This window comes from Puma concolor, chromosome B4, assembly GCF_028749965.1.
Source record: "Puma concolor isolate L17-30 chromosome B4, mPumCon1.1.hap2, whole genome shotgun sequence".
Taxonomy (NCBI): Eukaryota; Metazoa; Chordata; class Mammalia; order Carnivora; family Felidae; genus Puma; species Puma concolor.
In genome coordinates this window covers 3,219,070-3,237,136 of record NC_141673.1, presented here as the reverse complement: position 1 = coordinate 3,237,136, position 18,067 = coordinate 3,219,070, and the positions used below count along the sequence as shown (strand labels likewise).

Genomic DNA, 18,067 nt, shown 5'->3' with positions numbered 1-18,067 from the left:
GGAATCTCAACAGGAAAAGTAGGTCTGCGTTGTGTGTTGTAGTTGAGAGCTGGGAGGAGTCCGATCTTTAGAAGAGGTGCATGGAAGAGTGATTACACCCCCATTTCACAGTTGTGGAAGGTGAGGGCCAGAGAGAGTCTGGCTGTGCCCGTGTCGCAGGGAGTGGGGGCCGCCTGACCCCAGCCAGCTCTCTGGCTGCACCTGGAGTCGCTGCCAGGTTTCAGTGAGTGATGCCAGGCCCGTGACTCAAGGGGGATGCTCAGGAAAGGAGGGGAGACGAGCCTCGCAGGCTGTGGGCTGGGGCAGCCGGCATGGTGCTGGGGCTGCAGGAGGGGGCAGGGCCGGGAGCCCGGCACGGCCGTCCTGGGTAGCTCAGACACTGTCCAGGCCCTCCTTCCAATTTCCCTGAACCCTTCAGTCCCTGACACCCCCGGACCCCTTGTCCCTCCCCCTGGGCCACCTGTGGATGTGATGACTCAAGCCTGACTCTCAGCTCCCTGCAGCCTCTGCTGTGCCTCAGGCAGGACTGTCAGACTCCAGGTGTGGCTGAGGCGGGCAGCCCAGGAGGAGCCTCTGGGGTCGGTGGTTGACAGGATGACCCAGGGAAGCAGGAAACAAGCAGGGCAGGGAGGGGAAGGCATGTGCTCAGCCGGGAGCCAGAAAGCCCAAGAGCCCCTCCCCGTGACGCGGGGCCACAGCCCCATTCTGACAGCTCCCAGAACCGAACCCTGGGCTGAGAGCTTATGAGGGCGGCCCTCCACCAGGCACCAGCCATGCACCAGCAGCTTCTCCGAGGCTTGAAAGGACAGAAGGTGCCCTTCAGTCTCCCTCCTTCCTTCTTCTTGCCCTCTCTCCCCGCCTCCCCACCTCTTCTGTCTAGCTCTTCCTTTCTCCCTCGATCTTTACAAGAAGCTGGTGAGGCATGCAGGATGGGATTATGGCCCCATTTTACAGATGGGTGAGGTGAGGCTCCGGCCACTTTCTCCACCTCCCTTCCCTCTGTATCCTACCAAGGTAAATCCTGAACCAGGAATAACATGTTTGGGCCTCAGGCCTTCCTGAGCGGAGACGCTTCTCTTAGACTGGTCACCAAAATCTATAAACCACGTGGTGCCGCTGGGGAGGAGGAGCTCTCCCGGCCCCACAGCCATTGCCCCTGGACCATGGAGCTGGGGTAGAGGTCCAGGAAAGGGGGAAGAGTTTCAGGCCTGTGGGGCCGGGACAGGGTGGGCCTAGTTCTTGGCATCTCCATTTTCTTCTGGTCACTTCTACCCGGTTCACTTGATAAGCACGTCCTGAATGCCCGGCCTATTGCCACTGACCAGTTGGCCCAGAGACGGCCAGGTCAGGTGGAGTGGGAGGTTCTCGCCCACCAGGGACCCCGTAGCCAGAGGGATGGGGACTGGTCACAGACGCAGCCTGCTCTAAAGGGCTGCAGAGGAGGCGTCTCGGGGGCATCGGGGCCCCGGGGGTGTTACCAGCCCGTTGGGTGGGAGGGTGCATTGTGGACCACCAGAGACCCTGCCCTGTGCCTGCTTGGCTGGCCTGGGCTTCTGCCCCTGTCCATCAGAACCCTCTGCACACTGCTTGACGTTTAAGGCTGGGGGGTGGTGGCCCCCCGTCTTGGGCTCCCTGGCTGTCCCTGTGCCAGGGGCACAGAGCGGGCTGAGGGTTTGGGCTCAGGTGTCCCTGGGCCTGGCTCCCACAGGACTCCTGGGACTCTGTCCAGGCATCTCATTTCAAATGCGGATGTGTTCCTCTTGACCAGGCACCTCTCCAAGCGAGCCTTACACGTTCCTCAATTCTGGCCTCTGCTCATTCCTGGCTGGAGGGTGGCCCAAGTCTTTCCTCCACTCTGCGCCATCTAGAGATGGCTGGTAAATGGTTCAGCGAAGGGGTTCGCCGCCTTGCAGAGGCTCCTTGCTCCCTAGTGTCCGGGAGGTTCCCAGTCGTGAAGGTCCAGGTGGGCTGGGAGCCAGGAGACATGGGACACCTGGGCTGAAGGGGTGAAGGGGGCGGGGTGTGGGAAGTCGGAGGCAGCCCGGAGGCACTGAGTGTGCTGTAGGAGGGGGACAGGGGAGTTCCTGCACTGAGGTCCTCCCGGTTGCTGCTCAAGGCTGTCCCCTGAGGTCTCGCCTCTGCTCTGCCTGCTCCATGCCGGGGACACTCAGCGATGGAGGGGCTGAGGCACGGCAGAAGTCCCTTGGACGGTGCCACGGGGTCCCTTCACAGCAGCTCTGTCCTGGGCTCGGCCCCTGGGGCAGGTGCTGCCTTCAGATATGATATACCAGGGAGCCTAACTTCCCTAGAAGGGCTCACCCTCGTCCCCCCGCCATGTCCCAGGGGATCTGGTTGAGCAGCCACTCTCCTCCTTTGGAAGAACCAGCCACATCTGCAGGCCATCCCGGAAGTAGGAGGATGGCAAGGGGTGGCGGGTGCAGACCCCACGGCGCCCCCTGCCCCTTGTCTCAGAGCTGGGCGGATTAATTTTTGTTCAGTTCACTGAGCACCTGGCCCATCAAGAACAGATAACTGTTCAGGAGCCCCGCGGAGCACCGAGCATGACAGGAGTGTGTTTCACGTCTGTGTTGGTGCATCTCTGTGCTCTCTGGTGGGCACAGTCCCTGCCCCTTGGATCGCTCTTCCTCCCTGTGCACCTGCTCCCATCGAAGTTTCTGGAATGTAATGTTCTCATCCCAAGCCTAGAACCAAGAGGAAACGTTTATTAGACGATGGGGCAGGACGGCAGCCTTTGCAAATGGTACTCTCTGCATTGAAAACTTTGAAACCTTGGGGCGCCTGGGTGGCGCAGTCGGTTAAGCGTCCGACTTCAGCCAGGTCACGATCTCGCGGTCCGTGAGTTCGAGCCCCGCGTCAGGCTCTGGGCCGATGGCTCGGAGCCTGGGGCCTGCTTCCGATTCTGTGTCTCCCTCTCTCTCTGCCCCTCCCCCATTCATGCTCTGTCTCTCTCTGTCCCCAAAAAAATAAATAAACGTTGAAAAAAAAAATTAAAAAAAAAATAAATAAAAAAAAAAGAAAACTTTGAAACCTTAAATTCAGTCCAGCGAGCGTGTTGGGAGCAGCTGGGACGATCGAGGCACAGTGTTGGGGGAACGGCGTGCCAGACCGCACCTTTTGGGACAGATGTGCAGCAACTGTAGGTGTGACACGTGACCGTTCCCGTTTGCTGCTGAGTGGAGCAGGCCCACAAGAGTGGGCAGGAGGCATTTTGCGGTTTAGCGGAAAACAGGTGGCAGTTAATTAAAACGTAAAAAAGTGTCTTTATTAAAAAAAAAAACTGGACTGTTTCCTATGGATGAAGTTTTGGGGTGATGGGGGGGGTCTGGAGCCGGCGGCCAAGAAAGAATTCTTCAAGATATCTTTGGTGCAAAAAGGCGATTTTTTTTTTTTTAATTTTTTTTTTCAACGTTTATTTATTTTTGGGACAGAGAGAGACAGAGCATGAACGGGGGAGGGGCAGAGAGAGAGGGAGACACAGAATCGGAAACAGGCTCCAGGCTCCGAGCCATCAGCCCAGAGCCCGACGCGGGGCTCGAACTCCCGGACCGCGAGATCGTGACCTGGCTGAAGTCGGACGCTTAACCGACTGCACCACCCAGGCGCCCCAAAAGGCGATTTTATTAAAGCACAGGGACAGGACCTGTGGGCAGAAAGAGCTGCACTGGGGTCGTGATGGGTAACTGATTGTATATCCTCAGGTTGGGAGGGGGGCAGGGATAGGGTAGGTCTGTAAGGAATTTTGGAAGCAAGGTTTCCAGGACCTTGAGGGGCTGGCTGTTGCTCAGGAAACACCACTTATTACCGTCGAGTAGAACCTCGGTCATGAGACCCTTCAGATGTAATCAGGGGGCCATAGGCTTAGAGTATGAATGCCAGCATATACCTTGGGGGAGCTGAGATAAAGGAAGTTTCCAAAGGAATTTGTTTTAAATGTCTATATTCATTTTTGAGAGACAGAGAGAGGCAGAGTGTGCACGGGGGAGGGGCAGAGAGAGAGGGAGACACAGAATCCGAAGCAGGCTCCAGGCTCCGAGCTGTCAGCACAGAGCCCGACGCGGGGCTCGAACCCAGGAACAGTGAGATCACGACCTGAGCCTCAGTCGGATGCTTCACCGACTGAGCCACCCATGCGCCCCTCCAAAGGAATTTTTATTTGTTAAAGTAGACTTACAGGGTCCTCGAGGTTGGGATAATGATAAGCCAAGATTCCCTTTCGCCCCCAGCCAAGTGTCGTCATTGGGGCAGCTGAGCTCCTAGAGGGAGGGCACTCTGCCAGTTTCAAGGACTTGTCAGTGGGCTGCAGGCAGTAAGACAATTTTAATGTCTCGTTTGCCTTAGCTTCCCACATCTCCGTGGCAAGCACTTAACCCCTGTCCTTGGCTGTTGGGCGGCCAGGAGTGTCCGAGGAATATCACACAGATGCCACCTGAGCGGGGGGGGGGGGGGGGGGAGGGGGGACGGGGGGGGTTCTGTTAGCCTGTATTTTGCCCTCAGCTTGGCCCAAGTTCCCTCATCACTGTTGGGGTCTTTTACTTGCGTATTTATAAGATGTCCATGTATTAACACTGTGTCAAGCATGGTACATACATTTTGTCCAATTGAAAAACGTTGACAAATAAGTCAACATCTTTAGGTGATCAAATCAGTCTGTCAACGTGGGTCCTCGCTTGGGTGGCACAGTAGACTTTGGGGTTCCTCCCCGACATCCGCGCCACCCCTCCCTTGTTGGGAAGCAGTCAGAACATTTGGAAGGACAGACTCCCATCGCCCCTTTGGGGTAGACCATGCCAATGGTGGTGTTCCCCGGCCACAGTGATTGGCTCAGGGGTAGGCACATCGTCCAAGTGGGCCTACAGAGGCATCCTGTGACCTCCAGGGCTCATGGTCTGGCTGTTCAGTCCTTCTCCAAACTTCCATTCACCTCTGGGCTTGTTCCTCTGCACAGACCAAGGACTTCCCTTTTCAGTGTAAACCCACCCGAGCCAGATTTTCTTTCCTCTTTCCTGCACCTGCCAGCATCCTAACTCATGCGGGATTCAGCCCTAGGAAGTGGGGTGTTGCTAGGGGTAGACCCTAAACTCTAGAAATGGCCAAATTGAGGGAGGGGGGGGCAGGAAGGAGGACCCCTCTCTTTCATGGGGGTAAAGTGGGAACTTTTGCTAGATGTCATGAAATATCACGGTGCCAAGTCATGGCCCCCAGAGCTCTCTGCATCCTCCCCCTCCCCGAACCTGTGATCGTTACTGCATATGGCAAAAGGGAGCTTGCAGGTGTGATTAAGTTAAAGGCCCTGAGATGGGGTGATGGCGCTGGGTGATCTGAGCAGGTCCTCGAGAGCAGGGTCTGGGAGGAATTGAAGTGAGAAGAGAGAGGCTGGAGCTTTCCAGATGGAGGCAGGGGCCACCAGCCACCCACAGTGGGCAGCTGCCGGAAGCTGGAAAGGCAAGGAAGCAGGCTCTTCCCCGGAGCCTCTGGAAGGAATGCCTCCCTGCCCACACCTTGACTCTAGCCCTTTGGTGAACCTGCATTTGGTCTTCTGAGCTCCAGCACTGTGAGGGAATAGCTTGTGTTGTTTTCAGTCGCTTAGCTGGTGGTCATTTGCTCCGGCAGCCCTAGGAGACCGGTACAAGCCGAACTGTCCCCTGCTTACTCAGGCGCACGGGCTATGTCCCTGGAGACTGCAGCACCAGGAGAGTCAGCTGGAGCCCTCACACGGTGGAGGGGCCGAGGCCCATCTGGTAAGCTCCCGAGAGACACATCGAGACATCGTAAGCCTGAAACAGGCCCAGGTGAAGGCAGAGAAGCCAGAAAATACAAGCTGGCTGGGAGGGATCCTTTCTGCCCCTCCAAGATGGCCAGAGGTCCAGAACACCAAGCCTTCACTCCAAGCCAAGCTAATGCCAGCTGAGAAGGCAGGCTGCTGAGTTAGCAGGGAAGTCCTGGGGCGGGGGCCAGGAGGACACCCAGCCCGGCCCCGGGCCTATCCCCAGCACCTCCCCAGAAGCGTGACTCTGACCCAGAGGGCATGCCCTCTTTTTATGGGGTGCAGCTGGGGCGCAGTGCACAGCAAGGTGCATACACCCGACACTTCAGCACTGAGGCTATCGGTCCCGTGCCCTCGTAGCGGAGACCATCAGACGGTGGGTGGGTGGGGCGGCTAGGCTGAATACCACACCCTATTGCTAGGAGACCAAAATTTCTGGTTTAAATTCTACCCGCTGGTAAGATTTTGGGCTTTGGATCCCAGCCCTTGGACTTGACCAGAGACAGAGTGACTGAACTTTACCAAGATTTTAGGGGACAGGTATTGCTGTGGGTCATTTTGTACTGGGCTCTGTTTCCTTTTCTGCAAGGCGGGAGGTGTTAGTGTTCAGTGTGTAACTCAGTCTGAGGTCATTTGGCCACAGGAGGCCACATCCGACCCCAGCAGAGAGAGCGTCACATCCACCAGACGTGTGGTGGTCACTCAGACAGACTCAGCGGGCTCCCTGTGGGGGTGGGCACTGCGCGCTGGCCGGCCATCTGCGAAGGTGAAGTGCAGGGGAGAGGAGGACCGGGGCGGGGGGGGCTTGCAGGGGGAGGGGGCTGCAGGGGGAGGGTGGTAAGGACCGGGGGACAGAAGGGCTGACCCACAGTGCTGTGTGTGGGCACTGCTAGTGTTCTCAGTGTGCTCGTCTCCTGTCTCTGCTACACAGAGGCAGCTGGGGGCCTTTTCTGCCTTTATGGGGTGTGGCTGGGGCACAAAAAGTGAGATTGGAGAGACAGGGGAGAAGGCAGCGGGACTCAAGACACTTTGCAGCCAGCAGAAGTGGCTTGGCTTTCGCAGAGGGCGATGGGGTCCCTGGAGCATTTGGGACAGGAGACTGCCACGTTAGGACTTCAGGACGTGGGCTGCAGAGGTGTGCAGAGGTGTGTGGGTGGGCGGGGAGGGGTGGGATGGGAGCAGGAGACAGGCCTGGAGGCCCTGCTGTCTGAGTCCCAGGTGAGGCTCAGGGCCCTCCTGCCCCGGCGTCTCCCCCGCCACCCCCCCATGCCCTTGACCTCTCCCGCCTTGAGGAGCACCGACTGATACTTCCCCAGCCAATCGCCCTCCTCTCTGCAAACAGAAGCTGGAAATTGTCATGGGCTGGGGCCCGTAGCTCGGATGGGCAGTGACTCCTCCCCTGGCCGCACAGGGGAAGTTCCAAGGAGTCCGGCCAGCAGCCCGCTCTCCCTAGTGATTGGGGCTGACTTAGTTCTGGCTCACAAGGAAGCCGGCTGGGGGGACTGCCCTTCCTGGAGAAAACAGGACTTCTGGAGAGATCTTTTATCTTTTTATTTTTTTTCTTCGGCCTCCTTCCCTCCCTTTCTGGCTGGGATACTGGCAGGAGCACATGATAGGTGGAGTTGTGACACCATCTTGTGACCACGAGGCAGCAAGCCTGAGTTTGGGGACATTTGTCTCATCTGAGACGGCGGATTTGAGGAATTGCTCCTGTAGGAGGCTTACTGGGGGATGGGTAATTTTTTGTGTCAGTTTGACTGGCCGTGGGGTGCCCAGATTGAGTATCATTCTGGGTATATCTGTGATGGTGTTTCCAGATGAAATTTGAATTTGAATTGGCAGGCCCAGCAAAGCAGACCCTCTTCCCAGCGTGGGTGGGCCTCAGGCAGCTCCCAATGGCCTGAAAAGAGCACAAGAAGGAGGAGGGAGGAGGAGGAGTTAGGCTTTTCTCTGCCTCACCGCCTGGGCTGGGATTGCTGTCCTCTTTCTCTGCCCGCGCACTGGGATTACACCACTGGGGCTCCTGGCCGTCCAGCTTGCGGGCGCTGGGTCGTGGTGCTTCTGGGCCTCCACAGTTGTGCAAGCCAATCCGTCATAATAGATTTCCATTTACGCCCCACCCCCGCCTTGGTTCTGTTTCCCTGGAAAACCCTGACTAGTACGGACAGTGCTATGCTGACGACGTACTTGGGAGCCACATTGGTGAGGGAGGGAGGGACGCAGGGCAGGACTGGATGAGCAGAAATTGAGCCACATGCAGGCACAGTGGCCTCATCTGGTCCATCCTGCCCGGAGATCCTGGAGCCGGGACAGCCCTTCAGGGATGGCTTGAGCTGAGGACAGAGGGCTAGGTCTTTGTCTCCTCACACCGGCCAGTCACCGCGTGTGGGATGTCCTAGGGGTGAGGCAGCTTCCTCGGACAGAGGACGGATGGTCCCCAGGGAGCACTCAGCTGGGCGTGGGCAGCACCAGCGCTATGGCAGTGGGGACGGGGTACCTGGGTCCTGGACGTGCACCCCAGCATCCCCTACATCCCTGAGTGGCTCAGCCGCTATAACATTGCAACAGCCTCTCCCCGCTGGCCTTTTTGTGGGCAGGAAGCAACGTTCAAAGCACTGCTAGGCCAGCGTCCCTTTACTTTTGGTCGAAGTCATCATCCAGGGTAAGCCTTGGACCTTGGGGCACTCCGGTGAGTGAGAGAGAAAGGAGGCAGAGGGCACAGCCTGAGCAGTGAAACGGGTGTGCAGTGACATGACTCGGCCCCGAAGCCTCCCTCCAGCAGCAATGGATGCCACACGTCCACACTGCGGGGGCGGAGGCTGACACCCCCCCACACCGCCCGCCTTTACTTGTCGCTTTCAGTGCTGGGAGCTGATCGCACGCTCTGTAAGATGGGAGTCGCTGCCACTGTCCTCCAATATCCATCCCACCATCATTCGGTAACAGAGCTTCGGATAGGTGGGAACGGACGCCCAGGCAGACCACACTGCCTGGCCTCCCCTGCATGTAGGGTCGTCACGGGGGATGTGAGTGGAGGCAGTAGGGGGCAGCCATTCACGGACATGTCCTCTCTGTGTGGCGTCTGACCTGTCGACAGGAGGCTCTGTGCAACCTCGTGCTGGTGCTGGGGACCCGCTTACGGCGAAGGAGGTGGGGGCGGTGAGCCCGTGGCCGTGGGACCCACCGGTCCCCTAACACACCACACGGCCCAGAAGCTGCTGGCCCAGCGGAGCAACGAAGCTGCCTTTCGGCTCAGAGTTGATAGCCTGTGAGTGGGGGCGTCTGACATGTGTCTCCTCTAAGTATAGACTTGGGTGCGGGAAGCAGGGGGTGGAGGCAGGAGTGGGTCTGCCCACCAATGCTGTCTCCAGGGGAGTTTGTCGGGTTCTCACAATCCCGACCTCTTCTAGAGGGCGAATGCTTCCAGAAAGGGATGTGGTAAGAGTCTGATTCAATGCTGGGTCACGGCTCCTTGTGCCAGAAGACTAGCAGGTCAAGGAGGGGGTCTCCTCGCGGCCACCGGAGGAGGTAGGGATGCTGCTGCCCGGGGGCGGGGGCGGGGGCGGGGGCGGGGGCGGGGGTGGGGTGGGGGGAGAACACGTCTGGCACCTACCTGAGCCTGCCTCTCTGCCCAGTTTTGATGGTGTGTGGACAAGCACAGCAGCCGTGACCTGAGAAGGGTGCGTTGACCGAGGTTCTAAAGCCTCTAGGATGAGAGTCCGGGCCGGTCCACCAGGTAGCTCATCTAGAACAGGAGAGATGCTACTCGGTGGAGGGAACCCACAGTGCTGAGGGCAGAGGGGCAGGAAGTGGAGGGACAGGGTGAGCAGCTGCTGTGGCCCCAAGATTGCATCAACCTTCCTCTTGTAAATTTCCACAAAAGGGAGCAGCCAGAATCCTGGAGACGCTCTTCCGACGGTGACCCCTGCGGCTGGTGGATCTGAGGGGCGCCAAGGTGGACCGTGGTCGGCATTACGGCGTGCTGCCCAGATTCGCCCCTCAGAACGAGGGCTCTCATTCCCTCCGTGGCTGGGAGTATAGGCTGCCGATGGCTCAGAGAAGTCCCTCCTGGGGACCTGCCCTCAGCTGCGGGCCACCCCTTCCCTGGACGCAGCCCCGTGCAGACTGGCTTGTGCACGGTGCAAAGGCTCCACCCTCTGGTCTCAGTTCAGGACGTCCCTGTAGGGCCAGGTGGCCCCTCACCAGTCAGCCTCTCCTCCCCAAGCAGCAGCCTGCATGCAAGGGCCTGTCTCTCAGGGAGCCCAACCTGTGTCTCCTAGAGCCTCGCCGAAGCCTCGCCTGTTACCCAGCACTCTGGTCTTGTCTTGTGTCCTTGCTGCATCAATGACGCTCCCTCGACCTGGAACCACTCCTTGCATTTTGTCCCTTCACCTTCAACAGAAGTCACAGATCTGATCGATTGTCCTGACGCCGCCAGGCCTCCATGTGAACACTCACCGCTCATTCATTGTTGCACGAATGCAGGCTTTTCCAAGAGTCTGCTCACGGACACAGCAGTGGAGGCTCCGTAATCATCACGTGTTGTCAATCATTTCGTCGACATCCGGAGAGTCATAAATAATATAACAGCTGAATACACTCCATCCGCCACAAGAAATAAAGCGTGATAATAGCATTGAAGCCCCCTGAATGCCTTACTGATTAAAGTCCCCACCAATACCCAGAGGAAACCACTCTCCTGAATTTGGTGTTTAGCATTCTTTTAGTTTAAAAAGATGGAGTTAAATACCACATGCATTCACGTTCAACGTTTTTTCACTCAATGTTGTGAAATTCGTTTATGTTGATGTATTTATAGTTATTTTCTTACCATATAGCATCCTATTGGGTAACTACGTATCATTTATCAATTCCCCTATAGATTATTTTATGATTCCCCCCTCCCCCCAGCACTTACAATGAACGTTCCTGTCTTTGCACACATAGGCGAGCTGCTCTGGGGTGCACACCAAGATTGGAATTGCTGGGTTGTAGGGTATATGCGTCCTTAGCCGCTAGAAATTGCTGGATAGCCGTCGAGAGTTAGTGAATCAATTTCCACTCCCACCAGCAGCGAATCAGAGTTCATTCCGCACTGCTCGCAAGTCCACGTCCTCACCAATTTGGGCACCGACAGGTTTTAAGTTTTTGCCCATCCGTCCGGGGTGAAATGTCACGTCCTTGGTTTTAATTTCTTTCAGCCTAAATCTTAGTGAAAGTAAGCTTCTCGTGTTCGCTGCTCAGTAATTATTTGCTGCACAAATGAGTACGAAAAGCTCCACTCATTCATTCTGTGTTCACGCATCTGTCCTCTTTGATGCCTGCAGAGACCCCATTCCTACCCCCTCCATAGGCTAGACTTTGGCTTACACACCTGGCCTTCTACCAGACGCTCCTTTCACATGCCCTCTGGCCCAAAAATCCATTTCTGGAGCTTGTCTCGTTGCTCATGATGCTGACCTATTCTTGTGACTTTGCCCTGGCTGGTCCTCCCATCCCCTTGTCTGGAGACTGATCTGTCCTCTAACCTACTGCTTGGCTGAGGCTGAGGCCTTACCTCTGTGACATCAACCCAGTTCATCCTCAAGCAGTCATAAACCTAGGCTGCAAACAGGCTGACCTCTTGCTCTCCTGTTCCTGTCGTGGCACTGCTAACTCTTTTGCTCAGTGGGTCTTGAAGCCTTCATCAACCTTGGTATTGGTCTGGCTCCTTCTCCTAAGAGATGTGAGGCAGGAAAGCATCCTCAAGCTACAGGGATAACAGATCTAAGAGGTCATAAATGCATCCAACCAGTTGCTAACTACTGTCCATATTCCCTATGTAAATTCTACTTGCATCATCTTTGCCCTGTCACCTTGCAGACTCTTGCAACAAGCCGGAAAAGCCGCTGAAAACCCCTAAGGTCTCCAGTGATGTTTGTAGGGGACCCCTGATACTGTTAGGAGCCAGTCTCCTAGGGGGATTTCTGAGGCCTCAGGGCTGTACAGCAGGGAGAAATCCCTGGGGCCTTCCTGAGCTCCACCAGGAGAGAATCCCATGAGACTGCCTGAGGCTGTGTCAGGAAGGAGCCCCTGAGGATCCACTGAATCTTTATTAGATCTCTGGAGATTCTCCGAGGTCGTGTAAGGACAGGATCTCAGGAGGGTTCATCAGGCTATGCAGCACAGGGGTCCTGAGAATCCACTGAGGCTGTATCATCAGGGGATCACCAAAGATCCATTGAGATCGCCCCAGGGAGAAGATTCCTGGAGAGTTTCTGTGGAGACTAAAGGGGATCCCTGGAGAGTTCCCGCAGTTGTCATTCACCCAACAAACATTTCTTTTTTATTAAAAATTTTTAAACGCTTATTTATTTTTGATTGAGAGAAACAGAGGGTGAGCAGGGGAGGGGCAGAGATAGAGGGAGACACAGATCCGAAGCAGGCTCCAGGCTCTGTCTGAGGTGTCAGCACAGAGCCCCATGTGGGGCTTGAACTCATGAACCATGAGATCACGACCTGAGCTGAAGTCAAGAGCCGGACGCTTAAAGAACTGAGACACCCAGGCGCCCCCAACAAACATTTCTAGAGGCAGAAGACACAGGCCCCACCCAGCAGGATCTCACAAGCCACCTGTGGAGACAGATAAATGTTGCAGGCCGGGTACTAGCAGCTGCGAACAGCCCGGCTGTCGCCAAGACAGGTCTAAGCCTCAGTGTGGCGAGAGGGAGAGAACCATTCTGCTCTTCCAGAAGGAGGCAGCCTTTCCCGGGGGTGGTTGGCGCATGGCTGAGAGCACGCACACAGAGCACCTTGTGCAGCATCTTGCGCTTGGCAAGCGCAGAAGCAATGTTGATTATCGACAAGCGAGGCAAACTTTAATCAGAGAGCATAATCAGATTTGTGTTTCACAAGAGAACTGGCGGAGGCGTGTTAAGGGGCTCCCCAGGCGCAGTGCCAGTCTGCAATGCCAGACTCCTTGGTCTACGGCCAAGGGAAGGTAGTGCTAGCAGCACAAGCAATTTCACTTTCCGGTGGCTACGTTAAAACAACAACAAAAAAATAGGTAAAAGAAAACGAGAAAATAATTTCAGCAATATATTTTACTGGATCCAATATATCCCAAATATTATTTCACTATGGAATCAACCTGAGATTACTTTATTTTCCCTCTTTGCTTCGTACCGACTCTGAAACCCTGGGCGTATCTTTCTGCGCCGGGCTCAGCGCGCCACCCTTGCCGTCTGGTCCAGCAGCGGAGCCTGGAGGCGGGCGCGGGCGCCAGACCGCCGCCGGGACAGCACACGCAGGCCCACAAGCCACCGCCACCGCCACCGCCACCGCCACCGACACCTCGCTTCCTCCCCGGCGTCGCCCTTTAATGCCGTCAGCGGCCGCGCCGTGCGTCACGCGCGCCGGGGAGGGGGCGGGACTTCCGGACGCGCGGAGGCACAACTTCCGGAGGGAGGCGGAAGAGCCTCTCGGCTCTGGACTCCGGAGTCCCGGGACAGCTGAGGGGCTCCCCCGGGGTACAGGAAAGGGTCGCCGGGGTCAGCCGGCTGCATTCCGGGTGTCGGGGCCGTGAGTCCGAGGGATGAGGAGGGGCCATGGCCAGCGACGGGGCCAGGAAGCAGTTCTGGAAGCGCAGCAACACCAAAGTCCCGGGCAGGTGGGTGTGACGGGGAGGCCGGGTCGGGGTCAGGGGTCAGAGGTCAGGTGGGCGCGTCGGCCGGCTGGGCTGCGGGTGGAGTCGGGGTCTGGGGGCGGGGGTGACCTGGGCTGTGGGAGGACCGCGGGGGAAGTGCGGGGCGTTGGGGAACTGGGGGTGGGGGGCCGAGCTTAGGGTCTGGGAGGTGACAGAGGGGCTGCGCGAAGCAGCTTCGAGGCTTGAAGGGAGGAGGAGGGGGAGTCGCCGGCAAGTTTGTCCCGAGACTGGCAGGCTCCCTTCTGCGAAACTGCCGGGCTCCCTGGGCAAGTCGAAAGGCACCGGCTCGGGTCGTGCTTCGAAGAGTTCGGTGGAGTCCGGAAGGTGGCCCCAGGCTGTGCTCTGTGGGACGTCGGTTTCTGGAGGGGGCGTGGCGGTTTGACCCACTTGCGTGGCCTTCTCGTCTCTCTTGCGGACGACTGCTTTTGCCTTGAGCAAGGATTTGCTCGAGTGGATTTGGGACTCCCTGTGAATTTCCATGTATCCCACTTTCTGGCCTCAAAACCAACTCCTTTCTCGAGTCAGCAGCGGGAAGCAAATTTAAACAAAAATGAAAACAAAAACAGAAACAAACAACTGAAGTGCTTGCAAAGACCTGGGTGCACCCTGGAAGCTGTACAGCTCCAAAGTCCTGGTTGGCGTGTCACTGATCCCTGGCCGGGGCCCCTAGGGGACGCGAAGACGGGAGGTGGAAAATGCTTGGGATAAAATCAGCCGCTGGTGAAAATAGACGAAACAGATTTCAGGATTTCTGAGCACGGTTTATTCCATTTGGAAACTAAGGTCTGACGTGCTGAAAATGAGGAATGTGTGGCGTTCAAGTGACTGCGTGTGGAGCCATTTATAAGCACAGCTCATTTGCAAGTGCTGTATTATAGGCACTGTTGTTCGTAAGCTTTGTAGTTCATTGTGTTCAGTCAGAAACGTTTATTTTTAGAGCTATTTGGGAGTTGGTAGAAGTGAGTTACTGTTTGCTCTGGCCCAGGGACTTGGGAGGGGATCGATCACCAGAGGCGGCCGGAGATCCTACTTTCCTCCCCAGGGCTGTGCTTGCTTGGAGCATGTCAGGGTCCGAGATGATGTGAAAATTCTGCAATGGCAGAGAATAGGAGGTCCCAGTAGCGACAGAGGCAGATGCTCTGGGACGTGGAGTCCAGGGAAGCTGAGCCACGTGCAGGAGAACTTCTGTGTCCCTTCTGGGTCTTTCTTGAGGCTTTGGTCTGAACAAACTCTTAACGGCCAGCTGAGCTGTAAGAACGTGGGGCTGCTGTGTGGCGTCGTAACGGCGAATACGCTTTGGATTGATGACTATCTCTTGGTCATTTGCTCTTGCATTGGTTGTAGTAGTGTCCCCCTCCCCCCAGATTCCTCTCTCTCTGGAACCCGGGAACGTGACCTTGTTGGGAAAGTAGCATCTTTGCAGAGGGACTCAAGTTAAAATGGGGTCAGAGTGGATTAGAGGGAGCCCTCGTCCAGCGACTGGTCTCTTTCACGGAAGAGGGCAGTTTGGACGCACGGGGAAGACGTAGGGAAGGCAACAGGGAAGAGGAAGGCAGACGTGGGAGCCGTGCGCTCACGAGCCCGGGAATGCCAAGGCTTCCTGGCAACCAGTAGGAGCAGGAAGAGGCAAGGAAGGATCCTTCTGTGAGGATTTTAGACAGAGTGTGGCCCTGCCAACCCCCTGATGTTGGACTTGAAGCCTCCCAGACGGCCAGGATAGATTTCTGTCGTGGTGTGACGGCCACAGGCAGCTAACATGCCCCCCTCGGCTTTCTTCGTGGGATTCTGTGTCACCGAAGACAGGCTTTCGTCGCCCTTGGGCTTTGGTGCTGTGCTGGGTCTTAGGCATTTTGGAGAGTGGCGCCCTTGTTGGAGTTTCTGGGTTGGAGTGGAGTCTTGGAGAACTGCCAGAGGCTGTGAGTGCGGAGGGCAGGGCACCGAGGAGGGGTTGGGGCCCCTGGCAAGGCCTGCCCAGCCGCTGCGCGCCCCGTGCCTCCCAGGGCCCTGCTGCTGTTGCCGGCAGCAGGCGTCGCCCAGGTTTGCCCTCTTCCCTCAGCGGCTCACCTTCCCGTGGTCATCACTTGGCACACACTCGGGCTTTGCCTGCACGGGCACAGCGCTGTCAGAGCTCCTGGCGGAGTCCTGTGGCTCTGCCCGTCCTGTCCGTGGTCCCCGTGATTGTCTGACGCTTTGAGTGTGGACATGAGCCCAGGGAAACTCCACGGAGGAAGAACAGACTCACCACCCAATACAGGGCTGTTAGGGGGTCATTTATACGGCACAGCCCTTAATGCCCCTTAGTCATGATCCCCTCCTCAAGCGTCCTTGTGACAATAATGGCTGGTGGCCACGGAGCAGTTAGTGTTTGCCAGGCAGTTCCTGGTGCCCCGCAGTGTTGCATCTCCTTAGTGTTGTAGAGTCACAGAACGGTGCTCTGTCCTCCAGCTGACGCTCCCTGGGGGCAGGCTTGGGTTAGGGCCCTTGTTTGTATCCCCCCCGTAGTGCCATGTGGGGAGGCAGAGTAAGGCCCTTTATAACCCGACCCCTGCCCAATTCTTTAGCCACATCTTGCAGCCCTCCTTGCTTTGACCTTTGCCCTCAGCGGTGCAGACAGGCTTGCGGGTTCCTTGGCATACCTGCTGTGATGCCTCGGTCAGTTTCATGCCATCAGAGCGGACCAGAATGTTCGTTCCCTCTCTTTCCTCCCCTTCGCCTGGCTTATTCAATTTCCTTAACTTTCAAAGTTCGCCTCCAGTGTACCTCCTCATAAAGCCTTGTGTGTTTTCGTGCAGCCTGGACCAAACCTTTCGTGCGTCAAACCCAGCATTGTTGGTATGTGTTCTCTGGACCGTGCGCTCCGCGAGTCTCACGACTGTGCCTTGCTCCCCTTTGCATTGTTAGTGCTGACTGATGGGGGTTGATTCGAACCTCCTTCCAGATTAACCTCGAGGGAATAGGGGATTTGGGCAGGGGCTCACACTGCGCGAGAGGTGGTCTTGCCAGTAGGCCCCCACTCCTCTGCACACCTTGGACCGTAGATTGTCTGTTTGGCTGGTGCTTTCTTAGGGATTTCTTTTCTGGATGAGGCAGGATGTGTGATGTGGTGGAAAGACCTCTGGCTGGTTCTGTGGTCCAGGTTCAGCCTATTTTTCCTGTTACCTCTGTGTGACTTTGACCAGGTCATGTCACCTCTGGGGCCCTCGGTTTCTGGACGTATAACCCGATGAAGCTGGGTTAGACTTAAGTGGCTGGGACCCCCAGGCACATATTTGTTTGGTCTAGTCCGATTCTCACTCTCTCTCTCTCTCTCTCTCTCTCTTTATTTTTTATTTATTTATTTTTTTTTTTAAATTTTTTTTTTCAACGTTTATTCATTTTTGGGACAGAGAGAGACAGAGCATGAACGGGGGAGGGGCAGCGAGAGAGGGAGACACAGAATCGGAAACAGGCTCCAGGCTCTGAGCCATCAGCCCAGAGCCCGACGCGGGGCTCGAACTCCCGGACCGCGAGATCGTGACCTGGCTGAAGTCGGACGCTTAACCGACTGCGCCACCCAGGCGCCCCTCTCTCTCTCTCTTTAAAAAATTTGTTTTAAATTTTTTATTTTTGAGAGAGAGAGAGAGAGAGAGAGAGAGAGAGAGAGAGGGAGTGAATGAACAAATGTGAGTCGGGGCGGGGCAGAGAGAGAGAGGGAGACACAGAATCCGAAGCAGGCTCCAGGCTCTGAGCTGTCAACACGCAGTCCCATGCAGGTCTCGAACTCCAGAACCATGAGACCACGGCCTGAACTGAAGCCGGACACTTAACCGACTAAGCCACCCAGGTGCCCCTAGTTTGATTCTCTTGTATTCTCTTTGACGAGCGTGAGAGAAGGCCTCTTGGACCAGCTTTGAGAGTTTGAAAATTTGTTCATTCACCAGGTATTTGTTTAACCAACACTCTGTGCCAGGAACAGGTGCTAGAGATACACCAGTGGCCCAACAGATCTGAATCTGTGCTCTCACAGGGCTTACGTTGGAGCAGGAGGGGCAGGGAATAAATACCGTGACTGCATGAGGGGGAGAGTTACCCCTGAGAAGACGGTGGTTGTTACTGAAACGTACAGCAGAGAATTGGGATAGACCCTTCGGAGGCAGGCAGGGAGGGTGGGGAGGGTCTCACAGAGCAAGATTTGCAGGAGGTGAGTGCACAGGCCCCTCGGGTGGCTGGAGGACCGTGGTCCGGGCAGAGGGCGAGAGAGCGCAGAGCCCCCTGTCAGGAGTGACCCCGGCGGGTTTGGGACGAACAGGGGGCCTGATGACTGTAGCCGAGGGAGGAGGCAAGAGAGTCACGGGGCACGAGATCCGGCTGGGGGTGGGGGCGGGTCTCGCGGTCACAGAGAAGAAAAGACGTGGGCTCTCAGTCTCTTATTCTGAAGCGGGGACACTGCAGGGTCTCGGCAGAGGGGCGGCTGGAGCTGCCTCTGGTCTGGCAGGATCACTCTGGCTGCTGAGTGGGTGGTAGGTTAGGGGCCGGGAGGGCAAGGGCAGCGGCGGGGAGACGGGTTAGGCTACTGGGAACACCCAGGTGAGGGGTGCCGGTGGCGCGAGAAGGATCAG

The 18,067-nt window shown here is 56.7% G+C and overlaps 1 protein-coding gene and 1 long non-coding RNA gene across 7 annotated transcripts in view; one reads left to right on the top strand and one right to left on the bottom strand.

The window, feature by feature from the left end:
• Window positions 1-5,260: 5,260 nt before the first annotated feature.
• Window positions 5,261-10,600, bottom strand: LOC147578823 (uncharacterized). Its single transcript, XR_015253214.1, has 3 exons — window positions 10,244-10,600; window positions 9,399-9,530; window positions 5,261-5,795 (listed from the first exon to the last, which is right to left on the bottom strand). It is a non-coding gene; the product is annotated as an uncharacterized LOC147578823 (long non-coding RNA).
• A 2,614-nt stretch (window positions 10,601-13,214) lies between these two features.
• TBC1D22A (TBC1 domain family member 22A) overlaps window positions 13,215-18,067 on the top strand; it is a 327,451-nt gene continuing 322,598 nt past the window's right edge. For all 6 annotated transcript variants that reach the window (XM_086711972.1, XM_086711971.1, XM_086711970.1 and 3 more), the window contains exon 1: window positions 13,215-13,433. In XM_086711972.1, the coding sequence (XP_086568098.1) occupies window positions 13,372-13,433 (62 nt within the window). In that variant the 5' untranslated portion in view covers window positions 13,215-13,371. The remainder of the gene's footprint in view (window positions 13,434-18,067) is intronic.